Genomic DNA, 15,298 nt, shown 5'->3' on the forward strand with positions numbered 1-15,298 from the left:
TTTTTTAATTATTGCTTTGAGAATAAAGAAAGTTCTGAATGGAATCCGACTGAATCCAGACATATTGCAGAGACATTTACAGTATCAACAGACAACATGCGCACACACACACACACACACACACACACACACACACACACACACACACACACACCGTAGTCCTGGCCAAGGCCCAAAGGCTTGAGCCTGCAGGCTGCAGGAGGGGGGACACAGCCCACAATCTGGGCACATGGAAGGTGTGTGTGTGTGTGTGTGTGTGTGTGTGTGTGTGTGTGTGTGTGTGTGTGTGTGTGTGTGTGTGTGTGTGTGTGTGTGTGTGTGTGTGTGTGTGTCTCAGAGAGAGGAGGGACAGTGTGAGAAGTGGGTGGAGATGGGACTCCTGAGGGAGTGTTGAGGTGTCTCAGTAGCACTTCGGCTCAGAGCCTTTGAAGGCGCTGAAGTTGAAGTTAGCGCAGTGGAAACACACTCTGACTCTGCATGTGTGTGTTTTGCTGCATCTTCTCTCCTTGTTTTCACGGACTTCTCACCACACCGCTATGGGAGTACGCCGGTCGTTGCCGGCCCGTCGAAGGATTTTTAAAGTTCCTGCAGTGTGAGGGGAGAAAACAGACCGATATTCCTGGAAGAGTCGCCTAACTGGACCTGAGGTAAGTGTTCCCTGTTGCTCTCCATGCACGCGGCTTCACTCCACTTCACACTGCTGTTTATTGTGAAGAATAACACCACTGTTTAGTATAACACCATTCATAAACACTGCCCAGGAGTATATATAAACAGAGAGGAAATGCCTCAGAAGACCTTTTCTACCAATGCATGAATCACACCAGTGCTGCTTATTATGCTTCTTGTGTCATCTTCTAGTCATAACTGTGCACACAAACTTCTCATGGTGCTTTATAATGTGTGTTTGAGTACTAACTGTCACCAAAGAGAGAACTGAAATTTAATCAATCAGTTTATTTACTTGTGTGAGTGTGAGTGTATGGCTGTGTGTGAGCTGATATTACATAAAGGACCTGTGAGCTTTCATTTCTGACAGTTTTAGCTGCGAGCTTCAGCATGTGAGTGGAGGTAGAGAGTAGCGGTGGAGGCGCATGTCAAAGCATGCAGCTGAGCTCTTGACGTTCAAAGCTTTGGCCAGAGTCCCTCCCTCCTCATTTTTTTTCTCCTGGAGCTAATTTCATCTGTGTGGAATGAAATTGCTCAATCATATTTCTTTGCAATGATGGTGCATGTATGAAAGCAATGCAGTGACAGGAAAAGAAATGATGAGTGTCTGTCTCTCTTTCAAATGCCTCACGAGTGAGGGCCTGGTTTTTCTCTGCTGCTGAAGGTGTGTCCATCCAGTCCTGTCACTTCTCAATGAGGCCGGCTTGCATGGCGTGTACTATGAAATAGAGGATGGCATTTGTGATGGATGGCCACCAAGATAACCTTAAACGACTGACCAATTCATTTCTCTGAAAGTGATTTTTCACAGTGGAAAGCAACACACAGGTAGATGTTTTGTAGACGATGTGAAAAGAAAGCTGCTCACTCATTTCTCTGAACCTCATCCGACCTAAAAGCTGCTCGAGGCTGTGTTGTGTTAAGATGTTACTTTCAGTTGATGCTTTCACTCAATGGCAGGTAGACACATAATTGGTTTTATGTCCCTGGAAAATGCCACAACTCTGATAGGGAAGTTTAATTTTTCTTGAAGTAGAATTAAGTGAGTTTACTTCTCCCATCAGGTTAAGTTTTGTGAAGCAAAGGGTTTCGACAGAAATGTGGAAATTTTAGTCAAGCACATGCAGCCATTCAGGCTAGACTGGGAACTTCTGAAATCATCTGATGGCCAATTTGGGAAAAGCTGAGCCTCATTAATTGGCAGTGTAGATAACACAGCTGTTTGGAGTAGTCGAGATAAAGTCTGGACTCAGCTGGAAGGATGGCTGAAGCGGCCCACCATAAAGCATAGATGGATATTACCCTCAAGCATTTAGGCAGTTGGCCTCTTCAGCTGTTTTATTACCTGAGTTCCTGACTGACTCAATGTGAGCTGCAGAAGAATCACAAAGGGCAGTTATGAAATTAACCAAAGAGAGATTGAAAACTAAAAGATTGTGATATGAGGGGAAAATGAGATGAAATCCACCCTAATCCACACAACATCTACCTCCTCCACCCGTCCCACCCCACAGTCGGGCCCAAACGGACCGTCGGAGCGACTGACAGGCTGAGCTAACAGGGAATGCTGCTGAGACATTTCTGACCCTCCCTGTAATTATGGTATTTGCTGTGAGGCCTGAGTGACCCTTTGGGTGTGGGAGTGGGGGGGTTGTGTGTGCAGAGGGGCAGTTTAGCTTGAAAGGACACCCCCGACCCCTCCACTCAACCTTCCACCCATGACATGACCTGAACCCTGCAGGCTGCAGCTCTGAGAGGAGAGGCTGAGCAAACACAGCAGACAGGCCGTAGTACAGCACAGTATGGTATCATAGAGAAGAGCACATACTATAAATAATACTACTACAGTGTAAGTGAGTAGTACGGTTTAATATTTTATTGCAGTTGTTCAGACAGACTATTTTTCGCTCCACTTTTATAACCTAAATATAAAGCGGTTAAACAAACTCTGTCAAGTCCAAATGCAGTTTATTCTCACAGAGTTTCACAGTGTGCTTCCACTCTTTCTTTAAGTCTCATCCCAGAACATTTCCATGACTTCACACTGAATTTTTATGACTGCCCACAGTGGAGCACCATCACAGCTTTTACAGATGCTGTGACAATAAAGTGTTCTGCTATTGTAGACCAGAGCTTGAAGAATTACCCAGAGTCTTTGTTTAACAGTCTTTGTGGTATCGGGTGTGCGACAGGAGGACGACAAGCTCCACTCTGCAAAGGCCAGTTAATATTTTTATTACTGGTGCCCTTTGACATTCACAGTCTTTCACCTGGTGAATTCGGCAGCATGCACTAATCTCCTGTCAAAGATTTGTCCTAACAGTTACACTTTTTAATATCTGTGGCTGCATGAGGACATTCTGACCAATGCTGTAATTCAGTTTTATTGTCTGGATTCAACAAAACACACGCCCTCGTCTGCTTCATTTATACACACGGAGTATATTGAACGATTTTCCAGAAAAAAATCTAAAATAATATAAAATTACATGTGCTGTGATAGAGGTTTTGTATGGATTTTGCCTTTCACCAGATATTACCCATTTACTTATGCATGCTGTGGTTTACTGTGCAGTATTGGGCCATACATCATACAAAACGTATAGCAGCAATGTGGGACATCTAAAATGAGCTGACAGGAAGAAAAAAGATAAGATAGACTTTATTTATCCCGCAATGGGGGAAATTCACATTACAGCAGCAACAATAAGTTCACTGTCAAACCTCAAACATCAGATTATTTATGATATTTTTGTAGATTTTGTCCCAAGTTCCTTCCATTGTCCTTTTTATTTGTATTTATTTAAGACAGACTCTCGCCCTGTTCTCATGGTTTCATCAGACTGCATGTAGTCCTGACAGGGTTAAGCACCTCCAGACCAGAGCAGCTCAGGGCTGTTAGCTCGTCCCAATATAACCACTCCGCTCCAGTTAAAGGCCTCCGTGTCCCGGCTTCATGGCTGTGGGTGTGAGAGAGGTTAGGTTGGAGGCCGCGCCCTTCCCAACCCCCGAACCCTTCCAGACGGAGGTTAGTATCGTAACCCCACCCTTACAAAATCCAGGAGGTCTGATCTTAAATTCCAGTCCTGCAAAGGCGTTAGCTGTGAGAGTTTCTGCTGATCGCATTTTGAAGGAATGAACAGTGAAATTTTCAGTAATTTAACTGATGCTTTAATGCTTGAACACCGTGGTTGACTGCTGCTGAGTGCTACTATATGCATTAACATTGTTTACTCATTTTTATTTAAGTCAACGAATTTCATTGCCCTCTCAGAAACAAGGAGATGCTGCTATCTGCTGATAAAATCTGATGTTCGGTGCACTAAAACTTGATTTCTTACACGTTTTTTGTGTGACTTTCAGGGTTTTGATAACCTGCAGGAAATTAGATGGGTGATGCATTTTTTAATTTACGATAAGTGCACTGCAGACAGAGTGCAGATCTACTTAAGTAAATGGAGACAGTGCAGAGAACATTAGCGAAGGTAAAGTGAGCTTTTGCAGATCACATCAAAAACTGGCTCTGTGCCATAAAAGTCAGACCTGAAATTCTGATACTAATGTCGTATGAAATGTAGGAATAATGTCCCATGAATAATGAGGCTCATCCAGCCTTACCTCTGAACCTGGTGTCTGGAAGCGGGGAGACGGGGTCAGGGAGAGGTGTGAATGTTTCCTATTCTTATTTGAATGTCAGCCCCAGCCCACAATTTTGGGAATCAGTCAGTAGGAAACAGCTATTTAGAGGAGGCTGGAAAATGTGATTGACAGCTCCCTTCATGTGTACATCAACACATCCCGCAGCGTTTTACAGTGGAGGCCTGGCCTGACATACAGAGTGACGCCTCTAACAGGAATCACTATGAAGCTTCTGGAAGCCTGTCGTTTGCTGATTGGCCCGACATGAATCCATAAGGCTCAGTGAATTCTTGGTGGATGTGGATCTCTGTGTTGTCTGGTATCATATAACGTAAAATTGACTTTAATCCCACAAGGGATGCGTATGGGGAAAACAAGGCCAGGCCTCACTTTGTGCAGAGTATGACACAAGATGTTTTACAGACCGCAAGCAAATCAAATAACTGCTGACAATTTACAGAAACCTTCCAGGTCCGGAGGCATTAGCAGGGACTGTAAGCTACTGTTCTCTACGGATGAGGTGGAGGGCGAAGCTCCTTAACTCAGTTTTTACTCAGTTTGATGGATTCATAGAAACCTCGAGGCCTGTTCATACAAACTGTATGTCCAATCAAACTTATTGAAGTTGTGGATCTTAAACTGAAGCCTCACTTTTGAATACCAGTTCTTGGCTGTAAAGAGAGTTGTGATGATTTAGATATATATAAATACAAGGTGACATTATACCTCCATAATCTTATTTATCTTCCACTTGACCAGTTTTCTATGACATGCTGTGGTTCTTTGATTATTGTTGCTCATCACTTCTACAAAACACTTTCTCAGACCCCAGAGAACTTTGTTTGGCTTGAAATACTAAAGACCTGCATGTCGCGCAGAGCGTCTTTGGAAACAACCTTTTATCTGAATGGGACCAGCTGCTGTAAGACCTTGTTGTAGCACCTGATTGTCAAATTTGACATTTTCGGGTTGTTTCACTCTGCGAATCTTGAAGGAGGAGCGAAACATTGCTTGTGCTTTGTAGTCAGCAAATTTGGAGCATTTTTTCACCAGGGTACAAGAGTGAGCACTTAATAGACTGACACTGGATAAAGCCTCCCCATCCATCACGGCTTAATGTGCAGCACAGACTCATTACCGTGTTAGATTGTACCAAAGTACAGACTATGGATGTTGTTTTTTTATAGATGGGGAGGAAATTGAACTCTGCAATTATGTAAATGAAGGGTAGTCTGGAAGTAAGTTTAGTTTCATGTGGTGGAAAACGTGTTGGCACCGTCATGGCTGGGCCAGGACAGCCATGATGATACACTGAGGTTAAAGGGCCAGACTTTATTCTGGCATGTAATGTGCTGTAAGCTGCTGTCGGGACGTTTTTCAGTGTGTTGTGGAAGATTGTTGGAGAAAACATAAATGACTAACTGAAACAGCCACTTCCAAAACACAGCCTTAGATGCCTTCTGACCCATAAGGTAAGGAAAGAAGGTTCATAGGAACGTTCCCTCCTTTCTTTTGGAGAGTGAGGGATGTAATCACTGCACAAAACCCAGGAAACAGGTTGAAGGGATGAATACAGTCGGAGGCGGAGCAGGAGGAGGAATAATGGCGTATAGTTTTCAGAGGAGAAAAAGAAAACCCTGAAATCTTTTAAGTCCCTTACAAGACCACTTTCCACCATTACCATTCACCACAATTTACTGGTGAAAAACCATTGTACACACATATGGAGATAATTACCTGTATGCCAGTGGGCCTGACAGGGCCTGCTGTTGGCTCTGTGTGCTGCTGGCTCCCTCGGATCAAACCACATTCCCGCTCTCCCATTGTAAAACACCCCGGAGCATTTACAAAGCCAGATTGGCGGCTATATGGATCCATGATTCAACTTGTCTATGTCGCAATAGTCATCACACAGGAAATGAGTGACTACTTGTACACTGAGTCAAGTGCAGCATGTGGTTAAAAGTGATTTGCACATTGGACTGATGAGTAAGTGGACAGTGACTGTAAACTAAGAGCCAAGAGCAGATAGACAAAGAGCTAAGTAAATGTGATTCTACCATCAGTGCTACCACTAATAAATCTGTTCGATCAGCTTTAAATATTGACCCCAGATTCTGTGTTTTGTGAAGAAAACCTGGCGTAGTTTTAAAAAGTAGTGGAGCATTTCACTGATATTTGACTTTTTGGGCCAATATTAATATATTAGATCTGTTTTTACAAACTGTAAATCCACCTTAACAGTAAAGATACAATGAACAGTTAATTATTAATAATGATTGTAGATAAAAACAAAGATCCAAAATATCTTGAAAATAAATTTTGCAGATCTTTGCATGTTAGAAGTGGTTTTCTGCATAGGAAGCACTATATCACACACTCAAAATGCAGATTTTTTGCGTAGTTTACGGTTGCAGAAAGTTGACCAAAACAACAATCGCTTGTTAACCGTCTGCGGTCAGAGGAGCCGACTCGGATAATGGTAGAAATGGTGTAATATGAAACAACCGATAAAAGCATGTTTGGAAGACGTGAAGAAGCAACATATAGTGATAAACCTGTGATTAACCTTTATTTGGTTGATAAAATCAGCAGATGTGCTCGTATATGGATCCACTCTGCTAGAAACACCTCTCGGAGAAGTGATGAGCAGCAATGATCATGTGGTCTGCAGCAGAGAGCCAACAAACATGAAACAGTAAACACCCCGAGTTGTGTTAAAAACTGTGCATCTGCAGTCGATTTCCACATTGTTGAGCTTCCAGCAGCGAATGACAGGCAGAGGTGGTGCAGACGAGGAATGAAAGCCGCTGCAGATACTCTTCTCTGTTGGTGCTGGGAGCCATACGGGCGTTGAAATGTGATCCAGGAAGCTGGAGCTGAACATGTGGCTGCAGGTTGCTACCTGGAACACACACCAGGAGGGAGCGGAGAGCTCGTTTGATGATGCGAGTGGAAGTGGGATGGGGTGTATCTGCATGTGTGAGCTGACCTGAGTGGCCTCGGTGACGGCCTGGGGTTTCTGCCCTGCAGCGCTGATGTTTGGATGGAAAAATGAATGTTACCTTTCAGTCTTAATTTCGGGTTCAGTGGGGTTTACGGAGAAGCTAAATTTTACAAAGCTGAAGCTGTAGGAGTGACTGACTCGGTAGAAACTTTCCAGTTTAGGAAAAGAAAGTCAACCCTGAACAGATTATTTTAGGTAGTTTTACTGTTCACTTTGTGTGTGGAGCAAATAAAGCCCAGCATGTGATACGGAGGAGCGCCTCCAGAATAAAGAACTACCTCTGTATGCAGTGTATGATCGGAGTGTGACTGCTAACGTGTGCTGATGAGGCAGGTAATGCTGATTTGTGGGATTCATTACGTCTGCTGCCACGTTCATTAGATTCAAATGAATTCATTATATTTCTGTGTTTACAATCAAAGCGTAATCCATCCTCATCTCCCTCTTAAACCACCCTCCTCTGCCTGCTCACTGAAGGCTTTAGCTGCTGATTTGCCTTTATTTCAGAAACACTACATGAGCAAATATTTGTGGAAGTATCTTCTCTTATGAGTTATGTTGTTGCCAAAATAGTGTTCGCTGTTTTCTCCCCCTAAACCGGAGCAAATTACACAGAACAACTGGCTCATCTGTAATTTCTTTCAACAAGACGAATGTTTTCAGATTTTCTTTCTCCATTTTTTGATGGCTGATCCATTTTAATACATGATTTAATGCTTTTATTACCATCATTGTTTTCTCATGGTTTATGGAAGACTGGGTGATCATATTTGGTGAAAGTCCTTTGTTATTTAATAGAAATATAAAATATAGCATCATTTTGGACCATTATTAGTATTATACAGCATCTGCATATAAAATTAGGATAAGCTAGACCGGATATTAAACAACAGCCAAATGCTTCAAGACAAAACCCTCTGGAGAAGTTCACAGGGGACCAACTATAACCATTAGATCTGGGAAAGTCGTTTAGTTCATTTTGATGCTCTACACAGTGATTTTTCACTGATTCGGCTGAAGTGATGCTGCCTAAAACGGCTTGGATGCTGCACCTCAGCCTTTATAATGGCAGAGAAAACCCTGACCATTCCTATATGGGCTACAGTAGATATTTGGATGGAAATTCATATCAAAGTCAAATCATACTGGGAACACACAAACCTACCGGCCAAATTAGAGGTCTGCTGTTCAACAGTGTCTGAGAGCAACTTGAACAGATCAATGTGCATTTCCGTCATCGTATTTATAGGAAACAAAATGATCTGTTGTCAGGCACAGTTTATGATGTGAGGCTGGCAGCTCACTTATTAGCTCTATCAACATCCTCCACCTTTGCTGTAAGTCCTATCCATTTTCTGCAAAGACAATTTTAGGTGACTGACAGTTGGAGCTCCTCAAGGCTCGGACGGACTGAGTGAATCGATAAAACAGATAAACATCTGTGTGAGGAAATATGTGATTCTCTGGTGGAAAAGTCAAAAATACAAGCGTGCGTGCATGAAAAGCAAAAGTAAAGAAGCTGACTATGACTTCCACTCTGCGTTTCAGTAAGAAACATCTGATCATAGAGCTTAAAATTCATTTACACGCTCCGCTAATGACAACCTTGAGCTTAAGATTTCACTTTTTAGAAAACCGATCAAACATTCAGCAATTGTTCACTCGCTGACTCAGTGTTTTGTTTGCAGTGGAAAAAACATGATTTGTCAGAAATCTTCTAGACTGAATGCCTTCATATAAATGTATAGTATTTGTTACATTATTTGGGAGACTCCTGTGTGTCTATGTTGAAAATATCGTGAGGTGTCCTTTCACCCAAAGCACAAACACAGATTTTCCCACTTGCACTGAGTGATGGCCTCATTATGCAGACAGCCCCGTTCTGTTTACTGATGTGCGAATCAAAGTATGTGTTTTTGCGATTTGGATGAACTGACTCTTTAAGAAGAACCTGGATTGTTTGCTAAATCCCTGCTTGAGACATTTGAATTTAGACAGATTTGTTCTGTCCACAGGGATTAGCATATTAAAGTGTTTTCAAAGACAGAATCCGTCCTAGACCTGTAATTATTACACTGAGGATTACTTTCTACCTCATTATGCCAATCCTGTAGATCCATATCTTTGAGACTGAGATCAATGTGAAATTTGATGTATGTGCACGTCTTCTAATCTAGGTACCCGACACACTGTCACACAAAATAAACAGTGCAATTCTGCATGCATTCATGCATTGAGACCTGCAGTCTATGAAGGATCTCTATTGATATTTTAGACTGAAGAGAAAAACCCTCAGGTGCCACATGTGAAGTGTCCCTGGCTTGAAATAGGACCCAGCCCCTAGACTAAAATATGCTGAAACTATTTTAATTCAGCCTCACAGATGAATAAAATACCAGCCCTGACCCTCGTAATCTGATTATTTGTCACCAAGTGCCCTGACTGGAGGTAAAACCCCACATACCTGTCACCCTCCACTGAAACCCCCAGCGCCAGTCTACCTGGAGGCACAGACCTGAACCTTCAGTACATCATATACCCGGGGAGAGCTGTTTTCATAAACCCATATGACTTGTGAGATAATGTATGACACTGGCATTCATAACTTTGTGGCGCAATATGAAGGCATCTTTTTTCTTTCCCTGTTGTATGTCCACATTTATTCAGACACCAGGGCTTCTGTGGCTTAAGGGTCAAATGATTTAGATTTTCTTTGATAGCACTACCTGAACACGCTTATTTTTGCAGAGGAGTGAAAGAGGAAAAAGCGTGATGGAGATCTTCTCATCTCTGATCTCAGGGAACGACATCTCTGCCCTCCAGATTGTTCTGTGCAGATTGCTTGTAGCTCTGGATGGACTGTCAGAGTGGCAGTGAAGGGCAAAGTGTTCTGCCCTCCAGTTCTTCTGCTGTCAGTTCTCGGTGTTGTGAAACTCGAGCTGGCATGGTGTGGCTGTGCATCAGCTCGGCTCACGTTACTTCATGTATTTCCATGTTTCTTGTGCACATTTAAGCTTTTGGTCTTCATCAAAAAACATGGAATCCACATGCAAAGGGAGCTCCCTCAAGCATGTGTCTAACTTGAATTAAGGCCTTTCAACAGTTCACACTGTTTGTATCCATTCGAATGGGCTTGACTTTCATTGCTCGTTAGTGTTTTTTAATGGAGACAGTGATGATACAGAATCACCTGTACTGTGTGAATGGTGTTAAGAGTGGTGCAAAAACATGTAAGCAAGGATCGATAAACCATATCAGCTAAAAAGTTAGCTTAGCCAGGGAAAGCTAAATCCTGATTTAAAACTTGAGTAATGACTATGGCTATGGCTATGTCATCAGTGCTACAACACTGAAGTATGAATAACACTGATTAAGATATAGATGAGGTTAAAAGGAGGCTTGTTGGAATATGAGGAGTCAGTTTTCTCATCATTGAATCTGCTCTGAGGGAAACTGAAGCAGAAAATTATTTTAGTGTCGCTTGGTAGGCATTTGCTGTGAACAGATAAATAGATTTTAATCTAATGTGTGAGTCTATAGCATGTATTAATTTCAAATCATCCAAGTTTACCCAGAGTCCATCCATTCAAAACTTATTTCATGCACCCTTATTTAACGCACGCTTGAAATAACCTATTAGAAACACTCTAAACTAATTAGGTATTTAAATGCTACATGTAATGTGTTTTATGGGCAAATGTAAAGGTTTTTAAATTGTCAAGGCTGTGGTTGTTATCTTAAGTCCACACTCAGTGAAATCTGTCTCACTATATCTGTATTTAATATTTCATGCTGCCATTTCAGCCTCCCTTGTAAAACAGATATTGTAATGTGACAGTGAGGGATCCTGATCCTTTGTTGACTATGAAAGCAACAATTTGGTGGCTCATGCCTCCAGGGACGTCTAATGCACATACAGCAATCACCAGCACAGACCTACAGTACACATGCAGCCGTTTACACTCGGATCAGGACTGAACCACCCACTGTCATCTGCATGATACCGAGTCATCACACTGCAAATCCCTCCTCATAGCTCTGTGATGACAAAGGCTTAGAAGTAATAATTTCAATGAGTACTTTTTGCTAGTATTTGGCCACCATAGTAATAATTATGAGGAAGGTTTTTTGCTGCCACCTTTCTGAAAAGGCTTGGGGGCAAATTTCTGATCCCGAAACAAAGCGTTGTTTTACTTTTTTTTTTTTTTTTTTTTTTTTGTGGTCAAGGCAAGTTGGAACAGGAGTCAGATACCTCATCACAGGCCTCCCCGCTGCTGTTGTGTCATTGTGTATTCTGTGTCCATTTTGTATTCTTTGTGGAGCTTAGGGAAATGATTGGTCTATTTACAAAATAACGGCAGTACAAGAGTTATCTATGTATTATGTGTTTTTCTGCGGATAAAAAAGGCGACACAGACAAGACTATTATTCAAAGAAACTAGGCTTTTTTTTTTTTTTTTTTTTACATAAAGGCTTCTCTTATCCCTGACTTACATCATATGTACTACCTGACATTTATTTGTCTTTTTTTCTTTCCTTTTCAGGTCTGAGGACCTTCATGGCGGTACTAAAGATGGCAGCTTTTGGAAAAACTCTCCTTACATTAGCAGCAGTCCTTCAGCATGTGCAGAGATGTCAAGGAGGTATGGGTAAAGGAAAAGACAGCTCGCCTCTGAGGTTCACGCACCATCTCTACAACGCCACCATCAACGAGAACTCTGCCCCACGGACATACATTGAGACGCCAGTGAAGATGGGCATTGAAGTGACAGATATGTTCTTGGACGTCAAATATAACATTGTGTCAGGTGATGACGATGACCTTTTCCAAGCAGAAGCAGTTGAAGTTGGGGACTTCTGCTTCTTGAGGATCAAAACACGCAGCAGTAACTCAGCACTCCTCAACAGGGAGGTCAGAGACACTTATACTCTAACTGTGGAGGCAACTGAAAACACTTTTCACTTCCAGGCAAAGACAAAGGTGTTCATCCAGGTGCTTGACATGAACGACCTAAAGCCTCTTTTCTATCCTGCCTCGTACAACGTGGCCATCAGGGAGGACACTCAACTTAAGTCAAGTGTGGTCAGGGTTAGTGCTACAGACGCCGACATTGGGAGCAACGCTGAGTTTTACTACTCTTTCACCAGCAGAGCTCATCCTTTCGTCGTCGACCCTTTTACAGGCACAGTCAGCCTCGTCAAGAATCTCAATCACACCCGCACAGAGAGATACGACCTAACTGTTTTAGCTGAGGACAGGACAAAGAAAATATCTGGCATTCAGAAATTTGGTAATGTTGCCAGAGTTACAGTAAATGTACAAAAGATGTCCATGGGGTCTCCAGTCATCACACCTAACCCCAAACCCACTTTCTCTACAGACGGTAAAATCACTATCAATGTCCACGTGGAGGCAGGAGTTAAGCCCGTGGAATCCCTTAATATTGTTGCAGGGGATCCTCACAAGTGTTTTGAGATAATCCCCTTCGGGGCACAGGGCAGTGACTTCCAAGTGATCTCTACAAAGAGGATTATCTGGTCTCAAACTCCTTTTGGACTGAATCTGTCCCTCCAGGCTAAAGACAGGAGCATCCCAAGTTTATTCTCTCCAATTACACAAATCCATGTTCCGGCATATCATTACACCCCTCTGGCATTTTTTGAAGACACCTACATTGTCACAGTGAGCGAGTTTTCACCACCTAAAACTCATGTAGTGAAGGTTTCTGTCACCTCCGTACCTTATAATGTTACCTTTAGCATCAAAAATAATGAGGACAGCAATAAATTCAAGATAAATCCAAAAACAGGAATTATCATAACAACAGAGAAATTTGACTATGAGATAAAGAATCGTTACGAGTTTGACGTAGTGGCCAATCATGGTGAAGCTGAGACTCACATCGTGGTTGAGGTAACGGATGAGAACGACAACAGCCCACAGTTCACTCGCACCGCCTATCAGGCCACACTGGATGAAAACACTCCTGTTGGCAGCAGTGTTTTGAAAGTAGTCGCCACAGACAAAGATAAAGGCAAAAACGGCTTTGTGACTTACGCCATCGCCAACCCAGGCCCCTTACCTTTCACAATAGACCCATTTACAGGTGTCATCTCCACCTCTGAACACTTGGACTACGAGCTGATGAAACGGCGTTATCACCTGAGAGTTTGGGCCTCAGACAGCGGCAGCCCCTTCAGTCAGGTCAGCGAATGCCCCGTGACTATAACCCTGAACAATGTCAATGATAATATCCCTCTGTTTGAGAGGGTGGGCTGCAACACCACTGTACCTCTAGATTTACCTGTGGGACACACAATCGCGGAGCTGTCAGCAATTGATTTAGATGAGCTGCAGCAGCTGAGGTATGTCATTGAGTCAGGAAATGAGCTCCAGGTATTTGGTATTGATCCTGTGTCAGGAGCCATCACCCTTAAGCAACCAATTCCCCTGCGAGCAGGTTCATTCACTTTGAGAGTTGTAGCCACTGATGGCAGACATCACTCTGAAGCTTCAGTTGTCAGGGTAACTGTCACTAACAGAGGTGATGATGCAACTGTCCACTGCCACGAAACGGGCATTTTCAAGCAGCTGACTGATAAACTGATAGAGTCCATTAAACCCATTTTAACCAACCAAGAAGAAGACACATTCTCTGATATTCACATCACTAACCGACATTCTCCTAAGTTTGACATGAGCCTCCCGAGTTCAGTTGACCTCACTGAGGACCATCCACTGAATTCCACCATTGTTCAGTTTAGGGCAACAGATGCTGACACCGGGTTTAATAGTAAGCTGGTGTACACGATAACAAGTGGGAATGAGGATGGCTGTTTCTCCATCGATACATTCTCTGGTGACCTTCAGTTAGTTTGCCCATTAGACAGAGAAAGTAAAGAGTTCTACATTTTGAACATCACTGTTTATGATTTGGGAACTCCGCAAACATCTGCGTGGAAGTTTGTTGCAGTCAATGTCATAGACGTCAACGACAATCCTCCTGTTTTTGATCAGCCCAGATACGTGATACATGTGCCTGAAAACGCAGAGGTGGACTCCATTATTTTTACAGCTCATGCAATAGACCTTGACATAGATACGAGTGGTAATGTCCAGTACTCCCTGCTGACGTCCACTGACCTGTTCAGAATTGATGAAGTGAGTGGTGAGGTGACAGTGACGGGTCGTTTGGATCGAGAAACCTCACCCAGGCATGACCTCTGGATTGAAGCTAGAGACCAAGCCCGACTTGGCCCTCAGTTGTTCTCCACGATTGACCTTGTGGTGGTTTTGCAAGACATAAATGACAACCCACCCAAGTTTGTACCCAAAGTCTACAAAATTAAAGTTCCAGAGGATGTACCTGTGGGTACCCTGCTCGTCTGGGTTGAAAGTGTTGACTTGGATCTGGGCAGCGGAGGACTCGTCACCTACAACCTCAAAAATACAGAGGGCGGGATCTTCCATCTGGACTCCTCCACGGGTGGCTTGACACTCGAGAGGGAGCTTGACTTTGAGAGACGACCAATTTACAACCTCACGGTCCGGGCTGTCGATCACGGCCTCCCTCGCTCCCTCTCCTCCTCCTGTTTTGTGGAGATTCAGGTTCTGGATGTCAATGAGAACCTCCACAGGCCAGTCTTCTCAGAGTTTGTGTATGAAGCCGGAGTGATGGAGGACGCAGCGGTGGGGACATCAGTGGCCACACTTACAGCTTCAGACAAGGATCTGGGAAGAGATGGAGTTGTCAGGTACCACATCCACGAAGGCTCTGGTCTGGGAGTGTTCACCATTGATGAGGAAACAGGTAAAAACCCTGAGGTTTTGCTTGTTGTAGTTTGGTGGTTGTATTATTGGTAATAAGGGATAAAGGGTTTTTTTTTTTCTTGTGCTACTCCAGGGCTCTTCAGTAACAAAAAAATCTACCATGAACACAATGATCCTAACTGTATTATAGAATTGATTAAATCTGGTTCAGT

At 43.1% G+C, this 15,298-nt stretch overlaps 1 protein-coding gene across 1 annotated transcript in view; it reads left to right on the top strand.

The window, feature by feature from the left end:
* The first annotated feature begins 388 nt into the window (after positions 1 to 388).
* fat2 (FAT atypical cadherin 2) overlaps positions 389 to 15,298 on the top strand; it is a 97,119-nt gene continuing 82,209 nt past the window's right edge. Inside the window, exons 1-2 of the mRNA XM_076739506.1 lie at positions 389 to 647; positions 11,860 to 15,126. Of these exons, the coding sequence (XP_076595621.1) occupies positions 11,874 to 15,126 (3,253 nt within the window). The 5' untranslated portion in view covers positions 389 to 647; positions 11,860 to 11,873. The remainder of the gene's footprint in view (positions 648 to 11,859; positions 15,127 to 15,298) is intronic.

This window comes from Chaetodon auriga, chromosome 9, assembly GCF_051107435.1.
Source record: "Chaetodon auriga isolate fChaAug3 chromosome 9, fChaAug3.hap1, whole genome shotgun sequence".
In the NCBI taxonomy this organism is placed as follows: domain Eukaryota; kingdom Metazoa; phylum Chordata; class Actinopteri; order Chaetodontiformes; family Chaetodontidae; genus Chaetodon; species Chaetodon auriga.